Raw genomic sequence first — 24,401 nt, 5'->3', positions numbered from 1 at the left:
TGATTTCTGTTTTGCTCTATCAGGTCAGTGTGAACCAATTACACTGGAACTGTGTATGAATTTACCTTATAATTATACTACTTACCCCAATTACTTGGGTCATCAGACACAGAAGGAGGCCTCCATCAGCTGGGAATCTTCTCTATTCCCAGCCTTGGTTCAGACTAATTGTTACAAATACCTTATGTTTTTTGCCTGCACCATCCTGGTGCCAAAATGTGATCTTCAAACAAATCAACGTATCCCTCCATGCAGGTAAATAGAAAAAAAAGGTAACTTTAAAAAAATTCAGTGTGGTTACTGTAATAATTCATTAACAATGAATAGATAAGAATCTGCAAATTTTTCACCTAATTAAAACTTGAATTTTTCCTGTGTCCATTGTACACATAGAGCTAGGTTGGTGTAGATAAAAGGCCAAGGCTGCCCTATTGTTTGCTGTCCTTCCACAGGCAGGCAAATACCTTTCTCTTCAAGCAGGCTTTTCCTCAAGAACTGGCTGCCTAAGAGAGGAACTACAGTGCACTTCTCCCCTGTCCCAAGTTGCATATTGTTTGTTTTGATTTTTTGAGCAACTTTAGGTCCTCTTGAGGTGAAAGGTGGGGCAAAATTTTTGAATGAATGAATGAATGAGCAATTGATTATCCCCATAGTCAGATGACTATGGGCCTGTCCACACTGGCATACAGATATGATATATGAATAGCTGAGGGCACGGTTTGTATTGGGGGGGGGGAAAGACCTCATCTGCAAGTATTTTTACTTAGAATTATCCATCCTTTGCCTTAAATAGCTATTGCACACCTTTCTTGTCCCTCAGTAGGGCATGCATTCATTTTGGCACACTAGGTTTAGCAAGTAGATAGCAGCCTCCAGCAGCTGTAGATTCTGAGGGAGAGTTTGAGAGAGAAAGAGGGGTGATAATGAAGGAAGGGAAAGGGAGGGAGGGAGAAAACAGGATGGCACTGAGAGTGAGGAGCAATGTAAAAAAACAAACAAACCCTTATCTTGACACACACATCCCAAGTTCAGAGGAAGCAATTAATTGAAAGCTGATTAGGCACAAGGGGTTGTTTATTGTTCAGATGGAATGAAAATGCCAAACAACACATTGTTCCTCCTCTGATGCTTTGTAGCCCTATCCATCCCATATCCAAAAGATCTAGTCTGGCCAGTATTCCTAGAAGAAATGCTACGGCTGCCTTAGGAGAACTATGCATAAAGGTAAAGGTAAAGGTTCCCCTTGACAATTTTTGTCCAGTCGTGTTCGACTCTAGGGGGCGGTGCTCATCCCCGTTTCAAAGCCATAGAGCCAGCGTTTGTCCGACTTAGACACGGAACGCTGTTACCTTCCCACCGAGGTGGTCCCTATTTATCCACTGGCATTTGCATGCTTTCGAACCGCTAGGTTGGCGGGAGCTGGGACAAGCGATGGGCGCTCACTCCGTCGCGTGGATTCGATCTTACGACTGTTTGATCTTCTGACCCTGCAGCACAGGCTTCTGCGGTTTAGCCCGCAGCGCCACCACGTCCCTAGAACTATGCATATCAAAGTATAATAATGAAAACAATCCACAGTATAGTAGCAATCAGGACATTCTGTGATTTCACCACAAAGGCTAATGTAGTTGATAGCACTAAATGAATAAAAGTATACTACTAAGGACTAGGATTACAGCCAGGACAGGTATTTTTTTTTTTTTTAAATGTCAGTTTCAGATTAGACTTTTAGCAGTTGTCCAGATTATTTTTTTATGATCATTTTGTACCATGGGAGCGCCGATTTCTCACCACATAGCCCTTTCTTGTGGGAAGGTAGACATCCGGGAAAAAAATCATTTATTTATACACAGACATATATAGGTAAAGCTATTTGTATTTCACCTTTTTGGCTGTCTAAGGAGATGCCAAGATAAATTATTACAAAAATATAATATAATAAAATAATTAAAAACAGAGCCCTGGAGTAAATAATAGATGGTACTTTTAAGGCCTGCTGAAACAAAAATGTTTTAACTGATCACTGAAAAGTGATCAGCAAATGAGCCCTTGGTCTTTCATTAGTAGAGAGTTCCAGAATCCATCCTCTGCAACTGAAGTCTAGGCAATCATATATTTGGAGATCTGCCATCTAGAGCAAAACCTCTGACGTGGTGGGTTTACGCAAGAGGCAGCAGTCCTTTGGATAATCTGAGTCCAAATGATTTAGGTAGTACTCAAAGGCAGAAGCAAACTAGAAACCAGTGCAGATTAAAGAAAACTAGAGTAATGCAATCAAAAAAGTGAAACAACAACTCCAGAAACTGAATTTTGCACTAGCTGTAGTTTTGGAACACTTTTTAGGTCTAACCCAACAAAGTGCTTTGCAGTGCTTGACAACCAGTATTGCAAGAAGTAGGAAGGAGCAGCAGCAGCAACAAAACATGACTAACCTCCTTCTTGCCAACATTTTTCCAAGGAATCCCATTTCTATCTGTTATTTCCTTCTCCCTAACCTAATTCAAGAAAGTTGGCAATAGTAGTTACTTTAGTGGTAGTTGTCAACATAGAATAAGATTTTGTAATGATAAAGATAATAATTACGTCCTATCGCTTCAATTCTCACTTAATAATGATTCTTCTGAGTAGCACCACATAATTTCATATGTGTTTCCTCCAAACCAAAAAACACAAACCTTTGGGCAGCATCTCAGTTATTAACACAATTAAATTAGGTATCTGCTAGTAAAGCATTTTGCATTCTATTTTCCAACTTCTGTGATGTTCAAGGTCAAAGAAAAAGGACAAAGTATTGAAATAGTAAATATTACCAGTGGCACCAGCGAGAGAATTTCTAAGTGTTGTAAATAAACACATGAAGACTTGAAAAAAACTAAATTCAGGCTAGGGGTCCTCTTAATCACCCCAGATCTAAATCCTGAGCGTTTTTGTGGAATATTTGAACATTATTGTTGCTTTCAGAATAATGAATGATATAGTTTTTGAAGCAGTGTTTTAGAATAATGTTAAGACTGCCAGTTTGCTTTAGTGGATTCATGTGGATTCATGGATTGCTGCCTTGTCGTGGCGAAGGGGCTTGAGTAACTCAGAAAAGCTATGGGCTATGCCGTGCAGGGACACCCAAGACTAACAGGACATAGTGGAGAGTTCCGACTAAACGCAATCCACCTGGAGTAGGAACTGGCAATGCCACTCCAGTATCTTTGCCAAGAATGCCCCATGATCAGAAACAAAAGGCTAAAAGATATGACGCTGGAAGATGGGACCCTCAGGTTGGAAGGCGTCCAACATGCTACTGAGGAAGAGTGGAGGACAAGTACAAGTAGCTCCAGAGCTAATGAAGTGGTTGGGCCAAAGCCGAAAGGACGCTCAGCTGTGGACGTGCCTGGAAGTGAAAGGAAAATCCGATGCTGCAAAGAAAAATACTGCATAGGAACCTGGAATGTAAGATCTATGAACCTTGGGAAGCTGGAGGTGGTCAAACAGGAGATGGCAAGAATAAACATCGACATCCTGGGCATCAGTGAACTAAAGTGGACAGGAATGGGTGAATTCAGCTCAGATGATTATCATATCTACTATTGTGGGCAAGAATCCCGTAGAAGGAATGGAGTAGCCCTCATAGTCAACAAAAGAGTGGCAAAAGCTGTAATGGGATACAATCTCAAAAATGATAGAATGATGTCAATACGAATCCAAGGCAGACCTTTCAACATCACAATAATCCAAGTTTATGCACCAACCACCATTGCTGAGGAGACTGAAATTGAACAGTTTTATGAAGATTTACAACACCTTCTAGAACTGACACCAAAGAAAGATGTTCTTCTCATTCTAGGGGACTGGAATGCTAAAGTAGGGAGCCAAGAGATAAAAGGAACAACAGGGAAGTTTGGCCTTGGAGTTCAGAACGAAGCAGGACAAAGGCTAATAGAGTTTTGTCAAGAGAATAAGCTGGTCATCACAAACACTCTTTTCCAACAACACAAGAGGCAACTCTATACATGGAAATCACCAGATGGGCAATATTGAAATCAGATTGATTATATTCTCTGCAGCCAAAGATGGAGAAGCTCTATACAGTCAGCAAAAACAAGACCTGGAGCTGACTGCGGCTCTGATCATCAGCTTCTCATAGCAAAATTCAAGCTTAGACTGAAGAGAGTAGGAAAAACCACTGGGCCACTCAGGTGTAATCTAAACCAAATCCCCTATGAGTACGCAGTGGAAGTGAAGAACAGATTTAAGGAACTAGATTTGGTGGACAGAGTACCTGAAGAACTTTGGATAGAGGCTCGTATGTGACAAACCCAGACCTACTGGGATCTATCACACAGTTACTAAGCTGCCACCAACCATTCCCTATAATAAGTCACACAGACCAGGGATGGATTTTTAAACAACAAAAGAATAAGGTTTATTTTAAATACAAACAGGGTAAATAAAACAATCAGGTGAATAAAATAAAGTAACGTGGCTTATTCTCACACACACAAGCATACAGTTTGGTTCACCTAGAACCTTTAACTTAAAGCACAGACCCTGAACCCATCAGTTCTGGCTAACCAACAGACCCCTGAACCTTTCAGGCTGGTACTCTGACACACAGTAGTACCCTGTCAGACACCCAGACTCCCACAACAGCTTCTTCTTCCCCAGCTGCTGCTTCGTCCCAACCCAGTGTCTCACAGTCTGTCTCAGCATCTCCTCTTCACCACACAGGCATCACATATTTATACAGTACAGCCCCTCCTCCTGATGTCCCGCCTTCCACTCCCCATAGGATGGAACTTTCCCTCCAAACCCATGACAGACAGGTAACATCAGTGCTGTTATGTAACACCTCCCCTCTTTATAAGTTGTTTTGTAGGGGGAAAGCTAAGGTGCTTTTTCCCAAAAAAAACAACCTGTATAAAACACACAACACCAATTATACCTACCATATTATACTTACTTACATTCTAAGTTAAACATTTCAAATAGGCATTTAAACATTTACCATATACATTACATCAATTTACCTTTATTAATACAAACCAATTTAAAACCAGGTACATTTTAACTTTTTGTTTTCATTATATACATATAGTCCATGTTCTTTCGCCGTCTTCAGTCTTCAGGTCTTCTTGATAAGGCGTCAGCAACACAGTTCACTGACCCTCTGACCACCTTCACTTCAAAGTCATAGTCCTGTAAGTTCAAAGCCCACCTCATAAGTTTGCTATTGTGGGTTTTCATTGTCTTTAACCATTGCAATGGTGAATGGTCAGTACACAGAATAAAATGTCTTCCCCAGATGTAAGGCTTGGCCTTCTGGATCGCGTAGACTATGGCCAGACACTCCTTCTCCACGGTTGCCAAATGTCTCTCACCTTTTTGAAGTTTCCTACTCAGGTAGGACACTGGATGCTGGTCACCATTCTCATCCTCCTGGCACAGAACTGCTCCTACCCCGCTGTTAGACGCATCGGTGTAGATGATAAACTCCCGGTCGAAGTCTGGAGCACGCAGGACAGGATAGTTGATTAACGCCTCCTTCAACCTCTGGAACGCCGCCTCACAGTCGCTGGTCCACGGGATGCGGTCATCAGCCTTCTTCCTCGTCAGATCGGTCAGCGGAGCCGCAATCTCGCTAAACCTCGGGATGAACTTTCTGTAGTAGCCCACCAACCCAAGAAATGATTTTACTTTTTTCTTGGTGTTAGGTCTAGGCCAATCACGAACAGCTTCTATTTTGGCCTCCAGGGGTTTTATCATTCCTCCCCCTACCATGTGACCCAAGTATTTTATTTCTGGGCTACCCAGCTGACACTTGCTGGCCTTTACTGTTAGCCCTGCTGCACTTAACCTCTGCAGCACTAACTCCAGGTGTAACAGGTGATCTTCCCAGGTATTACTGAAGATCCCTATGTCGTCAATGTAGGCCACTGTAAAGTCACTGAGCCCTGCCAAGGTCTGGTCCATCAGCCTTTGGAATGTGGCTGGTGCATTTCTGAGACCAAAGCTCAGGACTCGAAACTCATAGAGACCAAAAGGGCTGCAAAAGGCAGTTTTTTCTTGATCCCTGGGATCAATTCTTAATTGCCAATATCCCTTTACCAGGTCCAATGATGAGATGAACCGACAACCCCCTATGGTTTCAATCAGGTTGTCTAGCCTGGGCATTGGGTAGGCATCAGGAGTGGTTACACGGTTTAATTTCCTGTAATCAACACAAAACCTAATGCTCCCATCAGGCTTGTCCACAAGGACTATCGGAGAGGACCAAGGACTAGAAGAGGGGACGATTATGTTCTCCCTAAGCATCTCGTCCAGCTCCTTCCGCACCTTGTCCCTATAGGGTCCCGTTACTCGGTATGGGGATACTGCCTGCGGGGGTGCATCCCCTGTGTGGATCCGATGCATCACTCCCTTCACTATCCCCGGCTTGTTGGAAAACACCTGCTGATATTTACTAAGCAGCATTTTTAGTTCTTGCTGCTGGTCTTGGGTGAGTGCAGGACTGATCTTTACCTCCTCTGGGTTGTATTTTACTTCCCCTCTACCCTCCCAGAAGGGTAATTCCGCTTCCTCACTCTCAGCTGCTTTTATCGCGAATAAAACCCTCTGTTCCCCTCTGTAGTAGGGTTTTAGGGCATTCACATGAACCACCCTCCTTGCTTGGTTCTCCTCCTGCTCTATAAGGTAGTTCAGGTCTGACATCTTAGAAATGACCCTATATGGTCCTGCCCATTTGAGCTGCAGTTTATTCTCTCTGCAGGGCCTAAGCCAAAGCACTTCCTCCCCTGGGTCAAAGTGCCTCTCTCTAGCTTTGTGGTCATACCATGTTTTCTGTCTGACCTTCTGAGCTTGCAGGTTTTCTGCTGCCAGCTCTAGATTTCTCCTTAGGTCATTCATCAAGGTGTCTATGTATGTCACAACGTCTTGTGGGTCATCCTGGGTGATCTGCTCCCAATTTTGTTTGATCAAATCAAGGGGCCCTTTCACCCTTCTCCCAAATAAAAGTTCAAATGGACTGAACCCGGTACTGGCTTGTGGCACTGATCGATAAGCAAACAAAAGGGATTGCAGCTTCTGGTCCCAATTGTTTGGATTCTCTGCCAAGTAAGCCCTAATCATGCGCATTAGAGTCCCATTGAACTTCTCAGTTAACCCATTACTTTCAGGATGATAAGCAGTGGTTTCCTTGTGCTTTATTCCACAGATTTGCCATAAGCGTTTCATGAGCTTTGATGTGAACGATGCGCCCAAATCTGTGATTATCTCTGAGGCAAATCCCATCCTGGACATATACCCCACCAAAGCATCGGCCACTGTGTTAGTTTCAATGTTAGTCAAGGGTATGGCTTCAGGATACCTTGTGGCATGGTCCACAATTGTTAGAATGAACCTGTTCCCCCTCTTTGTGGCCTTGGGCAAAGGTCCCACAATATCCACCCCTATGCATTTGAACGGAGTGTCAATCACAGGCAAAGGGCACAACTTTGCTTTGGTCCTGTCGCGGTTATTCCCCTGCCTTTGACACACATCACATTGTTTACAGAACTCCCTGATCTGCTTCCCTATGTCAGGCCAGTAGAAATTCTGTGTGATTCTCTGCTGTGTTTTGTTCACTCCTAAGTGTGCAGCAAACATGTCAGAGTGCCCCCTTTGTAAGATCATAGGGCGATACTTTTCAGGTACCACCAGCTGACTTCTGATCCCATCTCCCCCTTTTGAGATATTCCTCAGGGTTTCTCTATATAAAATCCCCTTTTTCTCCAGAAATCTCACTGGGGTTTCAGGTGTTAGCTGGGCGTCAGTCACCTGTTCAAAACACTTTTGGAGAGTGGCGTCTGCCTTTTGCTCCTGTCCAAATCTGCTGTCTGTGGTTAAGGTTTCCACCACAGCTTCTGAACTCCCCCCACCTGCTTCCGTCTCTGGCTCATCATTACCCCCCTGAACTGTCCCTGTGGTGGCTTGTGAGCGTGTAATCACTAGCACCCGTTTCACATGTTCAGCCAGGTCATTTCCCACGAGCACGGCTGCTGGCAGAGTCGATGAAATCGCTATCCGCCAATCTCCCCTCCAGCCTTGAAAGTTGACAGGTACCTCCGCGACTGGCAGTGAGATTATCTGCCCCTCAATCCCTGCCACCTTTATGCTCTCATTTGGGATTATATACTCCCTAGGGATGATATCTGGATGGCACAGGGTTACCTGGGAACAAGTGTCCCGCAGCCCCCTATACTGACGGTCAAGTATTCCCACGTCCACCCCTGCTGTCTCAAACAACTGAGAATCTGTTTTTATCAGCAAGCAGCGCTTTACCTCCATAAGAGGACCATTTTCCTCAGCCTGATCAGCAGAAGTAGCTGTTCCAGACTGAGTAGTCATGGCAACCGGCTCCCTCTGTGACACTGAGCCTTGCTCTTTCTGGACACAGAACACAGCTTTTGGCTTGGTCCCACTAGAATTCTGAGGCACCATTCCTTTTAGCTGCTTCAATTTCTCACACTCTGAGATCAGATGACCCTTTCCCTGACAGAAATAGCATTTTCTGGTGTATTTTGATTCTCTCTCCTCTTGTTTGGGTTTTCCCTCCAAATTCTGAGGGCTTGGTTTCATGCCTGAGGGCTTCCCTTCACCATGGGCCCCTCCCCCTTGCTGGCTTTTCCCTGGTCCCTGAGAGTACTTGCTGTAGGTTTCTTTGGGTTTACCTACAGATTTCCCCTCACCCAAGGGCTTTCTTATTTGGGAGATAAAATCCGCGATTTCTGCGGCTGCTGCCACAGATTTCGGTTTCCTTTCCCTCACCTGGAATTTCAATTCCCCATGCAGAACTGAATAGAACTGTTCCAGGGCTATCAAGTCTTTAAGCTGTTCATAGGTCTCTGTTCCCTCCTGCGACAGCCATTTCTCAAGCAGCCTCACCAATTGGGCCCCCACTTGGGTAAAAGTCTGTTCTGGCTTCTTGGTGAGGGACCTGAACCTTTGTCTCAGCTGCTCTGCATTTATCCCATGTCTTGCAAACACCAGTTTTTTAAACTCTGCGAAATCTTTCATCCGTTCCTCAGGCATCTCGGCATAAACCTCAGCCAGGCTACCACTGATTAAAGAACGCATGATGGTCATCTTCTCAGTTTCCCTCACTGAGAAGTCCACAAACGCTCTTTCCACTAAGGAAAAGAACACCTCAGGACAATCTCCCTTGTGGTACACAGGGAATTTCTTCAGGTCAGCTTTAGACAGTTGGCCTCCCTCAGAATCCCTATTGTTATTATTGTTCTGGTTCATCATTTCCAGTTTTCTTAACTCATACGCCATCCTTTCTTTTTCCAGAGCAATTTTCTCTCTCTCCATTCTTTCTTCCCTCTCCATTCTCTCTCTCTCTCTCTCTAATTCAAATTGCCTTTGTTTCTCCCTTTCCTCTCTTCTTTCTCTCTCTAATCTTTCCTCCATTTCCCTCACCCTCAGTTCATGCTGTTGGGCTAGGAGTATTTTTCTGAGTTCTGGGTCCTGCTCTCCTGTGCTGTCACCTTGCACTGAGCCAAATTCATCCTCAGAACCTTGGTCAATCTGGGGGTCTTTCACCTCACTCATGTCTGCTACTTGGCTTCGAGTCAAGGGCATACCCCCCCCTCAGAACAGGCTGCTTTAAAAAGTCAAGCCTCAGAATAAAACGACCACTTTTTTCCTTTTTGCCTCAGAACCAGCTCTCCCTAGAGATTGCTGCTGTTCTTCAGCACTAAACTTGCAACAGTATCGAGTCAGAGCCTACCCCCCTCTGCTGGGCCTCTCAGCTGGCAAGCTAGCTCGCTGTTGCTACGCAGTTTTTCCTCAGGTTTTTCCCGCCAAAACTAGGCTGCCTCAGAGCACCTTAATCTAAGTCTCCCCAGTTGGCACGTTCTTCTACTAGCGCACCTCCCCGTGAGGTACACCTAGAAGATTACCTACGCGCCTCAGACTGTCCCTGACTAGACCCCCCTTGCTCTGGGCACACCTGCCAAGGCTTTGCTGGACCGCTGGACAACTGGACCAGTCGTATCCCACACGCTGGACACCAATCAATGTGACAAACCCAGACCTACTGGGATCTATCACACAGTTACTAAGCTGCCACCAACCATTCCCTATAATAAGTCACACAGACCAGGGATGGATTTTTAAACAACAAAAGAATAAGGTTTATTTTAAATACAAACAGGGTAAATAAAACAATCAGGTGAATAAAATAAAGTAACGTGGCTTATTCTCACACACACAAGCATACAGTTTGGTTCACCTAGAACCTTTAACTTAAAGCACAGACCCTGAACCCATCAGTTCTGGCTAACCAACAGACCCCTGAACCTTTCAGGCTGGTACTCTGACACACAGTAGTACCCTGTCAGACACCCAGACTCCCACAACAGCTTCTTCTTCCCCAGCTGCTGCTTCGTCCCAACCCAGTGTCTCACAGTCTGTCTCAGCATCTCCTCTTCACCACACAGGCATCACATATTTATACAGTACAGCCCCTCCTCCTGATGTCCCGCCTTCCACTCCCCATAGGATGGAACTTTCCCTCCAAACCCATGACAGACAGGTAACATCAGTGCTGTTATGTAACAGTAACATTGTCCAGGAGGCAGCAACAAAAACCATCCCAAAGAAAAGGAAATGCAAGAAAGCAAAATGGCTGTCCAACGAGGCCTTAGAAATAGCAGAGAGGAGAAGGGAAGCAAAATGCAAGGGAGATAGGGAAAGTTACAGAAAGTTGAATGCAGACTTCCAAAGAATAGCAAGGAGAGACAAGAGGGCCTTCTTAAATGAACAATGCAAAGAAATAGAGGAAAATAACAGAAAAGGAAAAACCAGAGATCTGTTCAGGAAAATTGGAGATATTAGAGGAACATTTCGCGCAAAGATGGACATGATAAAGGACAAAAATGGGAGGGACCTAACAGAAGCAGAAGACATTAAGAAGAGGTGGCAAGAATACACAGAGGAATTATATCAGAAAGATGTGGATATCCCGGATAACCCAGACAATGCAGCTGCTGACCTTGAGCCAGACATCCTGGAGAGTGAAGTCAAGTGGGCCTTAGAAAGCCTGGCTAACAACAAGGCCAGTGGAGGTGATGGCATTCCAGTTGAACTATTTAAAATCTTGAAAGATGATGCTGTTAAGGTGCTACATTCAATATGCCAGCAAGTTTGGAAAACCCAACAGTGGCCAGAGGATTGGAAAAGATCAGTCTACATCCCAATCCCAAAGAAAGGCAGTGCCAAAGAATGCTCCAACTACCGCACAATTGCACTCATTTCACACGCTAGCAAGGTTATGCTCAAAATCCTCCAAGGTAGGCTTCAGCAGTATGTGGACCGAGAACTCCCAGAAGTACAAGCTGGATTCCGAAGAGGCAGAGGCACTCGAGACCAAATTGCTAACTTGCGCTGGATTATGGAGAAAGCCAGAGAGTTCCAGAAAAATATCTACTTCTGCTTCATCGACTATGCAAAAGCCTTTGACTGTGTGGACCACAATAAACTATGACAAGTTCTTAAAGAAATGGGAGTGCCTGACCACCTCATCTATCTACTGAGAAACCTATATGTGGGACAGGAAGCAACAGTTAGAACTGGCTATGGAACAACTGATTGGTTCAAAATTGGGAAAGGAGTACGACAGGGCTGTATATTGTCCCCCAGCTTATTCAACTTATATGCAGAATGCATCATGCGGAAGGCTGGACTGGAGGAATCCCAAGCCGGAATTAAGATTGCCGGAAGAAACATCAACAACCTCCGAAATGCAGATAACACCACTCTGATGGCAGAAAGTGAGGAGGAATTAAAGAACCTTGTAATGAGGGTGAAAGAGGAGAGTGCAAAAAATGGTCTGAAACTAAACATGAAAAAAACTAAGATCATGGCCACTGGTCCCATCACCTCCTGGGAAATAGAAGGGGAAGATATGGAGGCAGTGACAGATTTTATTTTCCTGGGCTCCATGATCACTGCAGATGGAGACAGCAGCCACGAAATTAAAAGGCGCCTGCTTCTTGGGAGGAAAGCGATGACAAATATTGACAGCATCTTAAAAAGCAGAGACATCACCTTGCCAACCAAAGTCCGAATAGTCAAAGCTATGGTTTTTCCTGTCGTGATGTATGGAATTGAGAGCTGGACCATAAAGAAAGCAGACCGCCGAAGAATTGATGCCTTTGAATTGTGGTGCTGGAGGAGACTCTTGAGAATCCCCTGGACTGCAAGGAGAACAAACCTATCAATTCTAAAGGAAATCAACCCTGAGTGCTCACTGGAAGGACAGATCCTGAAGCTGAGGCTCCAGTACTTTGGCCATCTAATGAGAAGAAAAGACACCCTGGAAAAGACCCTGATGTTGGGAAAGTGTGATGGCAAGAGGAGAAGGGGACGACCGAGGATGAGATGGCTGGACAGTGTCTGCGAAGCAACCAACATGAATTTGACACAGCTCCGGGAGGCAGTAGAAGATAGGAGGGCCTGGTGTGCTCTGGTCCATGGGGTCACGAAGAGTCGGACACGACTAAACGACTAAACGAAACGAAAACGCCAGTTTGCACTGCATTGAATTTCTAGATATGACGTTCAAAGGGCCTGTCACTGTTATAGTTGATAGCAATGCTCTTGCATGTGATTGCATAACTAAACAAACAATACTCTTAGAATGTGGCACCAGAAATTTTGTTTCAAATTGTAGACAACAAGATTATTCAGAATTGTAATTTGGAAGTCTGTGAAACACATTGCTCTTGCAACATACTGACAAAAGCAACACTGCCTTAGTTCTTTCTTGCCTTTTGTGTGCCAAGGGAAAGAGCCTGACAAATATGTGAAGAGTTTGTATGCATTTAAGGATTCTCAAAATGATTTTCAGAATAAGAACCTGTGGAACTTGGACTAAATACAGTGGTGCCTTGCATTACGACGACCCCGCATGATGACGAAATCGCTTGATGACAACTTTTTTGCGATCGCTAGTGATCACAAAACGATGGTTCCTATGGGTTTTTTTCACTTTACGTCAATTAGGTCCCTGCTTCCTGAACCGTTTGTTCGCAAAACGATGATTTTTCCGGCTCCGCAAAACAGCTACCCTTCGCAAAATGGCTGGCTTCCCTTCGCAAAATGGCTGTTTTCCGGACAGAAGGTTCGCAAAACAGCAATTTTAAACAGCAGATCAGCAGTTCTCTATGGGCGATCTTCGCTGGACAATGAGGTATTTCCCCATTGGAACGCATTAACCAGTTATCAATGCATTCTAATGGGTTTTTTTTTTTTGCATGACAATGATTTTGCTGTACAGCGATTTTGACAGAACGGATTATCATCGTCATGTGGGGCACCACTGTATATGTGTTACTCCAAGCTAGAATTAATGGGATTTTCGTAAGTTAATATTTAGGTACATAGTATTTATTCAGGTGATTTACTCTTGATGGTATTAAGAAACTGAATTAGCCTACTGATTCTGACTAGAGAATTATGGGGTATATATTTTTCTTTATAGGATGCACCAGCATATAGACATGGGGATGAATTAAAAAAATGAATAACAATATTCATTAAAAATTATTGATTCATTTAATATTTGTCCCTTTGTATTGGTAAATTCCAGAGACCCTGACAAAAGGCTTGTGGCCTTTCCACTCTGACTACAGGTCAGCCAAACAGCTGATTGGCGGGCCCGTAGGTAACGAGCCAGTCCCACAGGAAGGGGATAAGCAAAGGGATATGCAAATCTAACATGCCTCCCCAAATATATGTAACATTAACTGTTGATGTGTCCAATTCCATTAAGTTTGTCAATTCAATTTTTAAAGAAATCAGCTGTTTACTGAATAAGCAACATGTCAGCAAAACATTTTATATACCTATTATGTGATTTTGTAAATCCAAATTTCTGTAAATCATTGTGATTATTTCCCTCTGCCTTGCTATTTTGCCAGAAAAGGTTGTACACCCAGCCTCGATTTACTTTGCCCTTTTCTCTCTCCCTTTTCTCCTTCCAGGACACTTTGTGAACAGTCCAAAGAACGATGTGAGGCTGTACTTGGAATTGTAGGCTTACAATGGCCAGAAGACACAGATTGCTCTCATTTTCCAGAAGAGAACTCAAACAATCAAACCTGTCTAACGCCTGATGATGATGTAGAAGGTTGCTCAATTTTCAAAACCTTTACATGGGATTTTTAAAATTCATTGCCTGAAATCCTGTTGTGTAAGTTACAACACGTGACACTGGTGATGTCATCAGCTTCAGCAATTTTTCAGAAATAAAACATTTCTGAATTCTCCCCCAAAGTTTTGGAGGCTGCCTTGGAATTATGATTGGCTATTTGATGAGAGAGCCTTTTATTGGGGGGAAAAATCACCACCATTGCTAAAGTCATCCTGGTGGCACTTGCTGCCATCCCATGGCCCCCAGTGGCTTCCCAATTATGAAAGAGATTCCACAGAAGCTTCAGGACCTTTGTGGGGAAGGAGGTTGAATTCAGAAATGTTTTATTTCTGAAAAATCATCATGGCTGATTACATTATTAGGGATGGGATTTTTTGCTTTCTTAGACTACAATACCATAATTGTCAGTTTTGGCACTTCTGTCTGACAGACAGACACCTAAATGTGGCTCACTGGAAAGCTTTGGGGTTTAGCTAGTCCTCGCTCCATCCAATCCTCCTGTTTCTGCCCTATTGCTAGCTAGCAGCTTTCTTTCTTCACAGGACGTTAGGCAGAGCTAGGCTAGTTAGGCCTCAAAGCCTTGCAATAGAGGCCTTTATTCTAGGAGAGCCACAGTTAGGTGGTGTAAGTAGTTATCTTTCTGTCAGGTAGAGCTGTAAGAATGGAGAATTATGATATGTAGTTCAGAAATTAAAAAACAAATCTCATGCCTAGACATCATTGCCCTTTGGTGTAATAACTTACAACAACAGGGGTTCAGCCATTCAATTTTACGTAAACTGTTTAAATGCTGCCTACCTGGCAGTGCCCTCAGAACACTATTACTGTATAAATAAGTATAGTGGTGCCTTGACTTACAAACGTCTCGTCCTACAAACATTTTGAGTTACGAACAGCTCCGTTCACATAATTTTGCCTTGACTTGTGAACGGAGCTTTGACTTATGAACAGAAAAGAGGCAGGGGGAAAGGGCGGGAAATTCAAATAGCTAACTGCAAGTGGCGACGAGGCTGCTTCTTTGTAGCTCTTTCGCCCCGGCAGTTAAAGAGTGTGCGATCCGCTAAGTTAAGGTGGTGCTTTACACAGTACTTCTAAAAAACTGTTTTGGGTATTTTTGCAGCATGATTTTTGAATGTGGGGGTTATGTTTCCATGCTGTGATGGGTCTTGGGGTTTTTTTTTGGTTTCCCCCCCATTTCCGATGTGGGGGTTGGTTCCTTTTTGAAGTGTTTTCCCCATTTCTGATGGGTCTTGGGGAATTTATTTTTTGTCCCCCCCCCCATTTCCAATGGGTCTTGGGGGGATTGGTTGCTTTCTTGGGTTTTCCGCCCATTTTTGATGTGCCTTGCATGCTTTTTGCTTTGTTCTCTTTGCATCTCTGATCTGTTCCGTTTGTTTTTGCAATGGTTCCTGCATGCTTCCCTTGCAAATCAGAAAAGTTTTTGCAAGGGTCTGTGGTGGCTTGGTTTAAAATGTGTTGGTTTAGCATGTGTTTTAGACTCTAAACTCTCTCCCTCCCCCTCCATTGTCTTCTCTCTGTGTGTCTCTCTCCTTTCCTGCCCTTTTTAAAATCTAAAGCATCTTAAGTTAAAAAAATATTCTCCCCCTAGTGGTAGAAGACGGATTAACTGGTTTTGCATTCGTTCCTATGGGAACGAATGCTTTGATTTACAAACCGTGCCTTGACATAAGAACAAAAAACATCCAGAACGGATTAATAGGGTTTCAATGCATTCCTATGGGAAATGCTGCTTTGACTTACAAAAGTTTTGACTTACGAACACCATTCCATTACGGATTACGTTCGTAAGTCAAGGCAGCACTGTACCTGAATTTATTAGGGTAGTATTTCATTCAAATACAGTCAGCTCAACAATCTATAGGTACCATTAACAGACATGGGCTCCCAAATTCTTTCTGCAGGTGCCCTTGGTTGAAGGTGATAGGAAATGATTAAGACTTACTATGCAATAAGTGTACTAAAATAAAGCCAAATTCCTTTAATAATCACCAGACTTTCTTGAGATAGAAAACTGCTATGTAATTTATTTATTTCATTTAACATTATCAAAGAAAGTCAAAGCAATAGCTGAATTCAATAATAATAGAGCCTTCCTCCTTCAAATACTTTAAAAGCTTATATAAAATGAAAGATAGATGTGAGGAAAGCATTATTAAAAGCATTATTTTTTTTTTAAAAAAAGGCATTCTGTTCTGTTACAGTTCAGTTTAGCTGGCTGGGAAGAAGTGGATTGACATGATGTGACCCATCACTCTCTTTTACGTCTCATTTTTCACCCTATGTAACGAAAGCATTTTAACTGATTTTGTTATTTTATTCGCAGAGTGCTCACCCAGCCATTACAAATGTCATTCAGGGAGGTGTGTCTTGGCCTCCAGGAGATGTGATGGACAGGCAGACTGTGAAGATGACAGTGATGAAGAGAACTGTGGTAACTGAATGGACATTTTGACTACAAAGTAGTTGGGGATCAAAGACCATCAATGTTTATCAAACATTGATGGTCTTTGATCATCTTTGATCGTCTTTGATGGTCTTTGATGTGTCTTTGTTATAATAATGCTTGTTTGTATAGGTATAGCAAAAGCAGGAAGTATGAATTACATGAAGAATTTTTAAAAAATATCCAGATGGGATTTCTTCCGGGAAGGCAAATGTTTGTTATCTCACATGCATGCATCTCATATTTCCTGCAACTCAAAAAAAGATATGAAAATTTCCCATTTTATCCCCACAGCTGGGAAAGAATAAAGGGAAAGGGTAAGTAGTGACTGAGTTGTCATCTCAGTGGAGATCTTTCATTTCCAATCCCAGTACAAACTAACTTTTGGTGAAAAGCTTTAGTCTGTGCAGAAGCTGTCTAACCTGGAGTGGAGGACCTCTGATTCCTGAATATGAACTTTCAGGTGCTCTCCAGGCTATGCTTCTGTCCCCAGACCATGCTCAATTTTTCAAAGCTATAAACAATCAGTGGCACTATTCTGGGTTACTGATGATTGCTCCATTTGTCCACTAGCAACGAAGCTGATGCAAAAGAAAATAGCCATCTGTCTGTTGTGTACTGAGCAAAGATAACTGAGTCATATCTATAATTCTGCCTTATTTAGGTCAGGCTAATGACCACACCTACCTTAGGAGGGTGAATTTCCAACAAGTTTTGACAGATATTGAAAATCTCAACATGAAAAAAGGTTCTTCACCCTTATTGTAAACTGTATCGGGTGCAGGGGGAAGGAAGAACACAAACATGTTAGGTTAAGTGAATGTGCCATTTAAACCCGTATTCACAAGTAATGGTTTAGTTTTTATTATTTTACTATTTATTATTTATTAAAAAATAAAATGAACATCACCTTGCCCTTCCTAGCTCACTCTTCAGTGTACTTTTCTTAGGGCATTTCAATACCTTTGTGGGATACTTCAGCTTTACTGTGTTTGCCAGGGAAAGAGAATCTACAGCTCTATGGTGGTCACTAGGATCAGTTCTCTGTGTGCCAATTTTTTGCTACATAATAGAATGTTGCATATCTCCTTTTCTCTGAACAAAGTTTCTGTTTTATTTTTGTTTTGAACAAACACTAAATTTGTTTGGTGCATGAAGAAAATGAATACATTTTCTGTCTCTCTCTGCAAAACTATTTTGCTATAGTCATGGGAATACAAATAAAAACTGTACCTCGACTATTTTGTCCTATTAGGTTATAAGGTACGAAATAATGCTCCACACACAAACTGAATATCTTTAGTAGTGAATTGTCTTTCCTCTCTCTGTGTCTCTTAGACAAATGCTTCTAGTGGTCAACATAGTTCTTATCAGTGTCTATAAATATGGGAGGCTATACTGTATCTACTAGAAAATTACAGCTGTCAGAGTGATATTTTTTTGACCAGAACTAATATTGTTACAGCCAGTGCTTTTAGATCTCTGGAAAGCTGCATTGCCTTAATTCACACTTTTTATAATGTAGGGCAAAAATCAAATGTCCTTGAGCATCATTTCTGTAGATGGCACTCTGTAGATGGGAACAATGTAGAGAAAGGTCAGTATGTTAAAACCCTCTGAGAGTAAGCACACTTGAGCACTTTATGAAATGGAATAGCCACTGTATTTTCTTGTCTTGCACTGTGTCAAGTAACTGTATATTAGGAATACTGCCCTCTCCTCACCAAGGTCACATAGATCTCTCACCTGCTGTGATCTTGTGGTGGATTCATTTCATACAACATACTTCATGAAAATTGAGCAAAATATATTTCCCAAATGTTTATGCTGGCACTAGATTTTACAGGCAAGATATAAAAAGGACAGAAATGCTACAGCTTTATATGTCAGCATCAAATTTTAGTGAATAGATTTATGACTTTTTTTTAATACAGAGCAATGAATGTCAAGCTTCCTCTTTGGTAATGTGGACCTACTGTTAACTGTTCAAAATAATTTTTCAGATATTGTGACTCATATGTAATGATTTCACAGACATTTAATAATTTAGATGCTCCCAAAGTATATTCTTACACAGTGTTGATCTATGCACTGGTGTGAATAAATAATAAAGGGTTACAATTACGGACAGAAAGCAAGCTGTTATTTACCCTAAATATATATGATGTATATTATTATATTTGAGTATATGAAACTCAGCCTTTTGTGTATATACACAAACACAGGTTATACTACTATATCCTTCCATATTGCATGTTTAATTATTAGATATGTTTGGATAATGGTTTTAACATCCTTTAATTTTTTGTCTCTTCAACCTAACACTTTGATACCCTGGGAAGGGAGAGAGTCCATAGCATATTTTAAATGTAATAAAATTGCTTCTTTTATGTAATAATCAGCTATCTTGTTAACCAAAGCAGATAGGTTCTACATCTTAGTGCTGCAATGAGTTGCTTTAAAAAAGCAACCCATATACAATCTGCGGAAAGAAATATTTTACAGAACTGTGCTATTCCTTAATTTTTTCCACATGACAACCTAAAAATTTAATATCAGAAAACTGCCACAGTTACACAACAGTTCATCTTGAATTTATTATAGAAAACCAACCTAGCTGATTAAAGACACTTGGAGGACACAGAGGCTGTGTTTACTGAATAATGATGAGCCTCTGTAAAGGTGCATATTACTGTCAACAAGTGATATTCCTTCAATTGAGGTACAGACATTGTTCTATGTTTATCTGTAACTTCAGGTTTCTGCATCATCTCTCCCATTCTTTCTTTTTCTCTTCTAAAAATTTGTGTTGAGATATTCTGGATATCTCATTAAAAAGATTGAAAACACAAACACGAAAAGACACACCTCCTATTCATTTCATTGGAAAAAATGAGCACATATACAGCTCTCTCCCCCACTATGATGAATGAGAATCATTTAACTAAGTAATATCCATAGAAATTCCAGTATCCTTGGAATTTCTACTGATGTCTATGACAACCGCCAAGACAAAAAGGATCTTTTGGTGCATAGGTTTTTAAATTTTAAAGAACTCATTGGATAGTTTTCTATTTCTTCTTAAATGTTAAATCAAATATTATATGTTGCATTAATATATGCAGTTAAGTCACAATTTACTACAGGAATTGTTGCACGAAATAGTGCTAGTTTTTCTCCTATGGTAATTTATTCTGATAATACTCTCAGTATTTTCAGTAGGAATTTTTTGCAATACTTAAAATGCTATGGTAATTTCCTCTGCAACCTGCAAAGACCAACCTGTTCAGAAATATGTGAGATAACCAGATTAGGCCCATTGAGTCAACAGGGGTTTACAGAGGAGTTGACTCACTAAGTCCTCATTGATTCAATAGGTCTATTGTAGAGAAATTCACTAAACCAATTAACAGCATTTTGGCCACCATCCAAGTGGCAGAAGTATGAAGAGGAAAATCTATTGCAATTTCTTCTTTGTGATTTCCATGAAATTACACATGTGACATTTGTAATGTGCCTGCACGAATATCCTTAGAATCTTCGAGAGCCTAAAGAAATATTAGGACATGCCATCTCACCACATATAATCTTTACCCCGGGGGCAGTCCTTAGTTCCCTTCTTATAGCCACTGAGAAAACACCTTAGGAGTTTTTATCACAGCCTACCATTGCTTGATCTCACTTCAAACCATCTGTATATAGTATTTTTTTCCTTTTTTAAATATCATCTTCCTCCCCAAATCCACCCCCCCCTTGTCATTCTAGAAAAGAAAAAAAGAAAGGTTGTTCCTTAGTTTAATCCCTTTGTGGTTAATGGCTGTTCCCGCCTTTAATGGCCCCAATTCAAAGAACTGTGATCTGCAATAATAAAATCCCCTCATTGTCTGACAATGACAATTGTCAGTTGGAACCAACTAGAAATTTGTAAATTCTGTAAAAAAAGTTAGAAAGGTAGCCATCAGGAACTGCCAACCCCATTTGAAATTTTATCTGTGGGAAAAGTCTCTTCAGACTATTGATACCATTGCCAAGTAGTTTCCTGCAGTTTCAGTCTGTAAAGCATCATGAAAGAAACGTTTTAAGGAGGTCCTCTAGATGAAAACTCCATCAACTAGAGGTATGGAGAAGCAGGCTATTCAAATAGATCCTAGCAAACCATAAATCCTAACCTCAAAACTGAGGGCAGACTTTCCACCTCCAAGCTGTCAAAACTGACACCACTAATGCAGAAAAAGAAAAAGAAAGTCAGCAATTCCAATGTTCACTCAAAAAAGAACAAGGGCAAAAAATAATAATAATAATAATAAAAAAATTAAGGAACAGACCCCTCTGTCCAAATTACCATCACCATCCCTGTCACATCACCATCTCTTGCCCCGCATTGAGATGGTTCAGCATCTGAGGAAAATATGTCCTGGCATCAGGCATCATTACTGGCTTTTAGCCACTCACCCAAGTAAGCCAACTCATCCAGCAAGCCCTGAGTAAGCTTTCAGTAGCAATAGGGCTACTCCAATGAAGGAATCACTTACTTTTTGAGAGCTGTTCCGCTCATCTTCCTAAGCATCAAGCTTGACCTTCAAAGACAATGGTCTACAGCTGACAAAAGACTGGTCAAGCACCACCACTTACTGCTGGAGGAGTCCACATACTCTCCCCAGATTTATCTGGGTACCGTATCCTACTTCTTTCCTGGATCAAAGTGTATCCCCCTGCCAAAATATTTTGGCAGGGGGATACAAAGTTTCATCCATCTTCCTATCACTGCCATATGATGCAAGATGATAAGACCGCCAGACCCTATTGTGGCCCACCTATGTATTTAGTAATTCTGGCTCAATGTACTCATCAGTCTTGAAAGCTTTTGCATTCAAAGTTATCAGAACAGAAACTTAGGTTGCATACAGTGGGACTTTGCTGTTTTGAACGTAGGGGGAACTTATTTCTGAGTTAATACGTCTAGGACTATGCTAATACAATGGTCTACCTAGTTTTATCCTTAGATGTGAGTATGGTTAATAATATTTTTCAAGTGAATGGATAAAAATATTTGAATTTGACTATGTACTTTGAAATGTAAGTATATTCCTACTAAACTTGTCTTAGGATAGAAAGAGGAACGTAGCTTATAATAAACATATATAAACAAGAAAACTACAGTCCTCGTGAGACATTCACCCAAAGTGTGAAAAGATAAATGGGTGATGGAAACAATGCTGCATAACACTGCCACACACGTAATGTCAGAATGTGTTGAGTGTGAAGATCTGAGGGTTCATAACTACTTTCTGCCAACTACCATATTTGCCGGTGTATAAAGCGACTGGTAGTATAAGACGGCCCCCCAACATTCCTACTCAGAATGTAGAGTTTGTTATATACTTGCTGTATAAGACTACCCCCTCTTCCGCATGCGTGATTCTGCTTTGGCTGCATCATGGGGAGAGTTCCTTTAGCCCCTTTTGGCTCCTTTTCGGAGGTGGCAGCCATTTTGGAGAGGCGGCAGCCATGTGGTCACATCTCAAAATGGCTGCCGCCTCTCTGCTGTTCCAACAGTCAGCTGTTTGGCGCTAGAGTCAGGCTGTTCCCAGACTAGGAGCGGGGCTCTACTGGGTCTTACTACCAGGTAAGTGACTCCGCTGGGAGAGAGGGAGGGTTTGTTAGACATGCACCCGGCGTACAAGACGACTCCCCCCCACTTGGAGGCATGTTTTTCAGGGCCAAAAAGCCGTCTTGTACGCCGGCAAATACGGTATGTTAGTGAGCTTGTGAATGGGAATTGCCTTTATGAGGGTTCTAGACTGGGAACTCTAATAAAACAAGGGTCATGGTCACACTCCAATGTGATCAGAGATCCCTCATCTGATCTTTCTGCTCAATATGCAAATCTATGTGATGCTGCTGCATAATTAGGAATACTCAGTGGACGAGGCTTGTATGTGTGCCCCAACATCCATTTAGTCCAGTGGTGGGATTCAAATAAATTAACAACAGGTTCTATGTCCTAATGACCATTTTAACTATACCAAAAGATATACCGAAAAGTAGTTTAATAATTCACACATTAAATACTGCAATAAGAACAGTAAAAGAGGTACAGACAACTAGATTATTTTTAAAGGAAGATTTTTATTATTAAATACCTGACAAACAGTTATTGAAGATATTTCCATATTGCTGTTTGATTGGCATCCTCACTTGCAATTTTCTTTGCTTTTATCGAATATTTTCTATCCATGAACAGCGGACCAGAATGAAGAGGCCAAACAATGGAGTGGCCTAACCAACTCTAACTCTTTTTTAGCTGTGGTCCTTGAGGATGCTGAAGAAAGTGACACATGACTGAAGCAATGCCACTCTTTTATCTTTCATGTGGTTCTTAACTCTGACATTTCCTGTGCTTGGTGAAGAAGATATCTCTATCAACATTGAATTTTCTGGCACAACACACCCTACTAGTGCATTTAGATTAATGTAGGTGGTTAGCTAAATAGGGCTGTAAATCAAACCTTGGGATTTTAAAAATCCATACAAAAATATTCGGCAATTTTGTTCAAAGAGATACTGTAAAGGTAATCTCCAGCCCTTTATCTTGTCAAAACTGGTTGGGCAACATTTCCTAGAGACATCTGGAACACATCAGTCTGTGGGTTATAAACATCCCAATCATATCTCTTAGTTTACGCTGTAATGTCATTTTTGACAGCAGTCTACCGTCTCTCATCTACATAAAAAGGCCAATCAGTGACTTGCAATATGTTCCCCTTCAAAACATGTACATACACCACTGAAAAGATGCACCCAATCACCTTGCACATAGGCGCTGCACCAGGTGACTCAACTACTGTGTTGCAGCCAAAGTCATCCCTTACCTTTTCTTTGGTTCTCAGGTACCTCGGGAGAGCCTGAAGTGTTAAGTCTCTAACCCTTACATGGAACCACGATCCCCATCTTGACAAAACAGTCACTTTCATCTCATTCAAATGAAAACAAATCCGTATTTGGACTTTTTTTTTTAAATGAGAATTTCAAAAGGCAAAACAAAAACAAAGAAAGAAACAAAGAAACAAAAAACACTGAACACCCTTTTCAAGAAATGAAATTCTTGGGGGCCAAACTCTTAAAATAAAACTCAAATTTTGGGGCTGGTGGGGCAAGGGATGAAGGCCTAGCAGCAGGGTCGGGGGCAAAGAGGCAGGGGAGAGTGGAAAAGAATGGGAGAAAGCTACTTAAGACGAGAGAAGCAGAACAGGCCTGAGGGAGGCAGGCAGGCAGGCATTAAACCAAACAGCCCTCATCTGGGAGCCCAGCAAAACAATAACAAAGGTCACATAGACCCATTCCCTGGGCTGAGTCTACGCTGAGAGTGACACCAACTCTACTGTGGACAAGACAGGACTCTAAACCGAACTAGATACCCCACAAGGGTGATGGGAACAGTTATTCTCGGGGGGAAGGTCAAACGGACCTCTTTCACGCGAACCCACACTCACACAACTCAGCGGAAACCCAGAACCAGATCTGTGAGAGTTTGGCAGAAGGAAGGGGGGTGGGGGAAGCGGGCAACACTCTCTCCTCCCCGCAGCCACCCGCAACTTGGTGAAGAGGACGACGGGACTTTTGTCAGGGCCGTCACCCGCACCACCCCAACCTCCACCGCAGGCAGTGTTCCCCTGAGGAGGAGGCAGCGGCAAAACCCGGAAGGAAGAGGAGGAAGCGTCTGCTCCCCAGGGAGCAACGCAGGCCGAG

At 42.1% G+C, this 24,401-nt stretch overlaps 1 protein-coding gene across 3 annotated transcripts in view; it reads left to right on the top strand.

Moving 5' to 3' along the window:
* The window catches only part of CORIN (corin, serine peptidase), a 177,847-nt gene that overhangs the window by 114,286 nt on the left and 39,160 nt on the right, over positions 1-24,401 (top strand). For all 3 annotated transcript variants that reach the window (XR_013545826.1, XM_073001292.2, XM_073001291.2), the window contains exons 11-13: positions 24-255; positions 14,019-14,164; positions 16,533-16,640. Coding sequence is in view for 2 of the 3 variants with exons in the window: in XM_073001292.2 (XP_072857393.2) it covers positions 24-255; positions 14,019-14,164; positions 16,533-16,640 (486 nt within the window). In the remaining variant the exon portion in view is untranslated. The remainder of the gene's footprint in view (positions 1-23; positions 256-14,018; positions 14,165-16,532; positions 16,641-24,401) is intronic.

This window comes from Pogona vitticeps, chromosome 5, assembly GCF_051106095.1.
Source record: "Pogona vitticeps strain Pit_001003342236 chromosome 5, PviZW2.1, whole genome shotgun sequence".
Taxonomy (NCBI): domain Eukaryota; kingdom Metazoa; phylum Chordata; class Lepidosauria; order Squamata; family Agamidae; genus Pogona; species Pogona vitticeps.
Note: the sequence above shows the minus strand (reverse complement) of the source record. Positions and strands in the feature narration are given on the sequence as shown.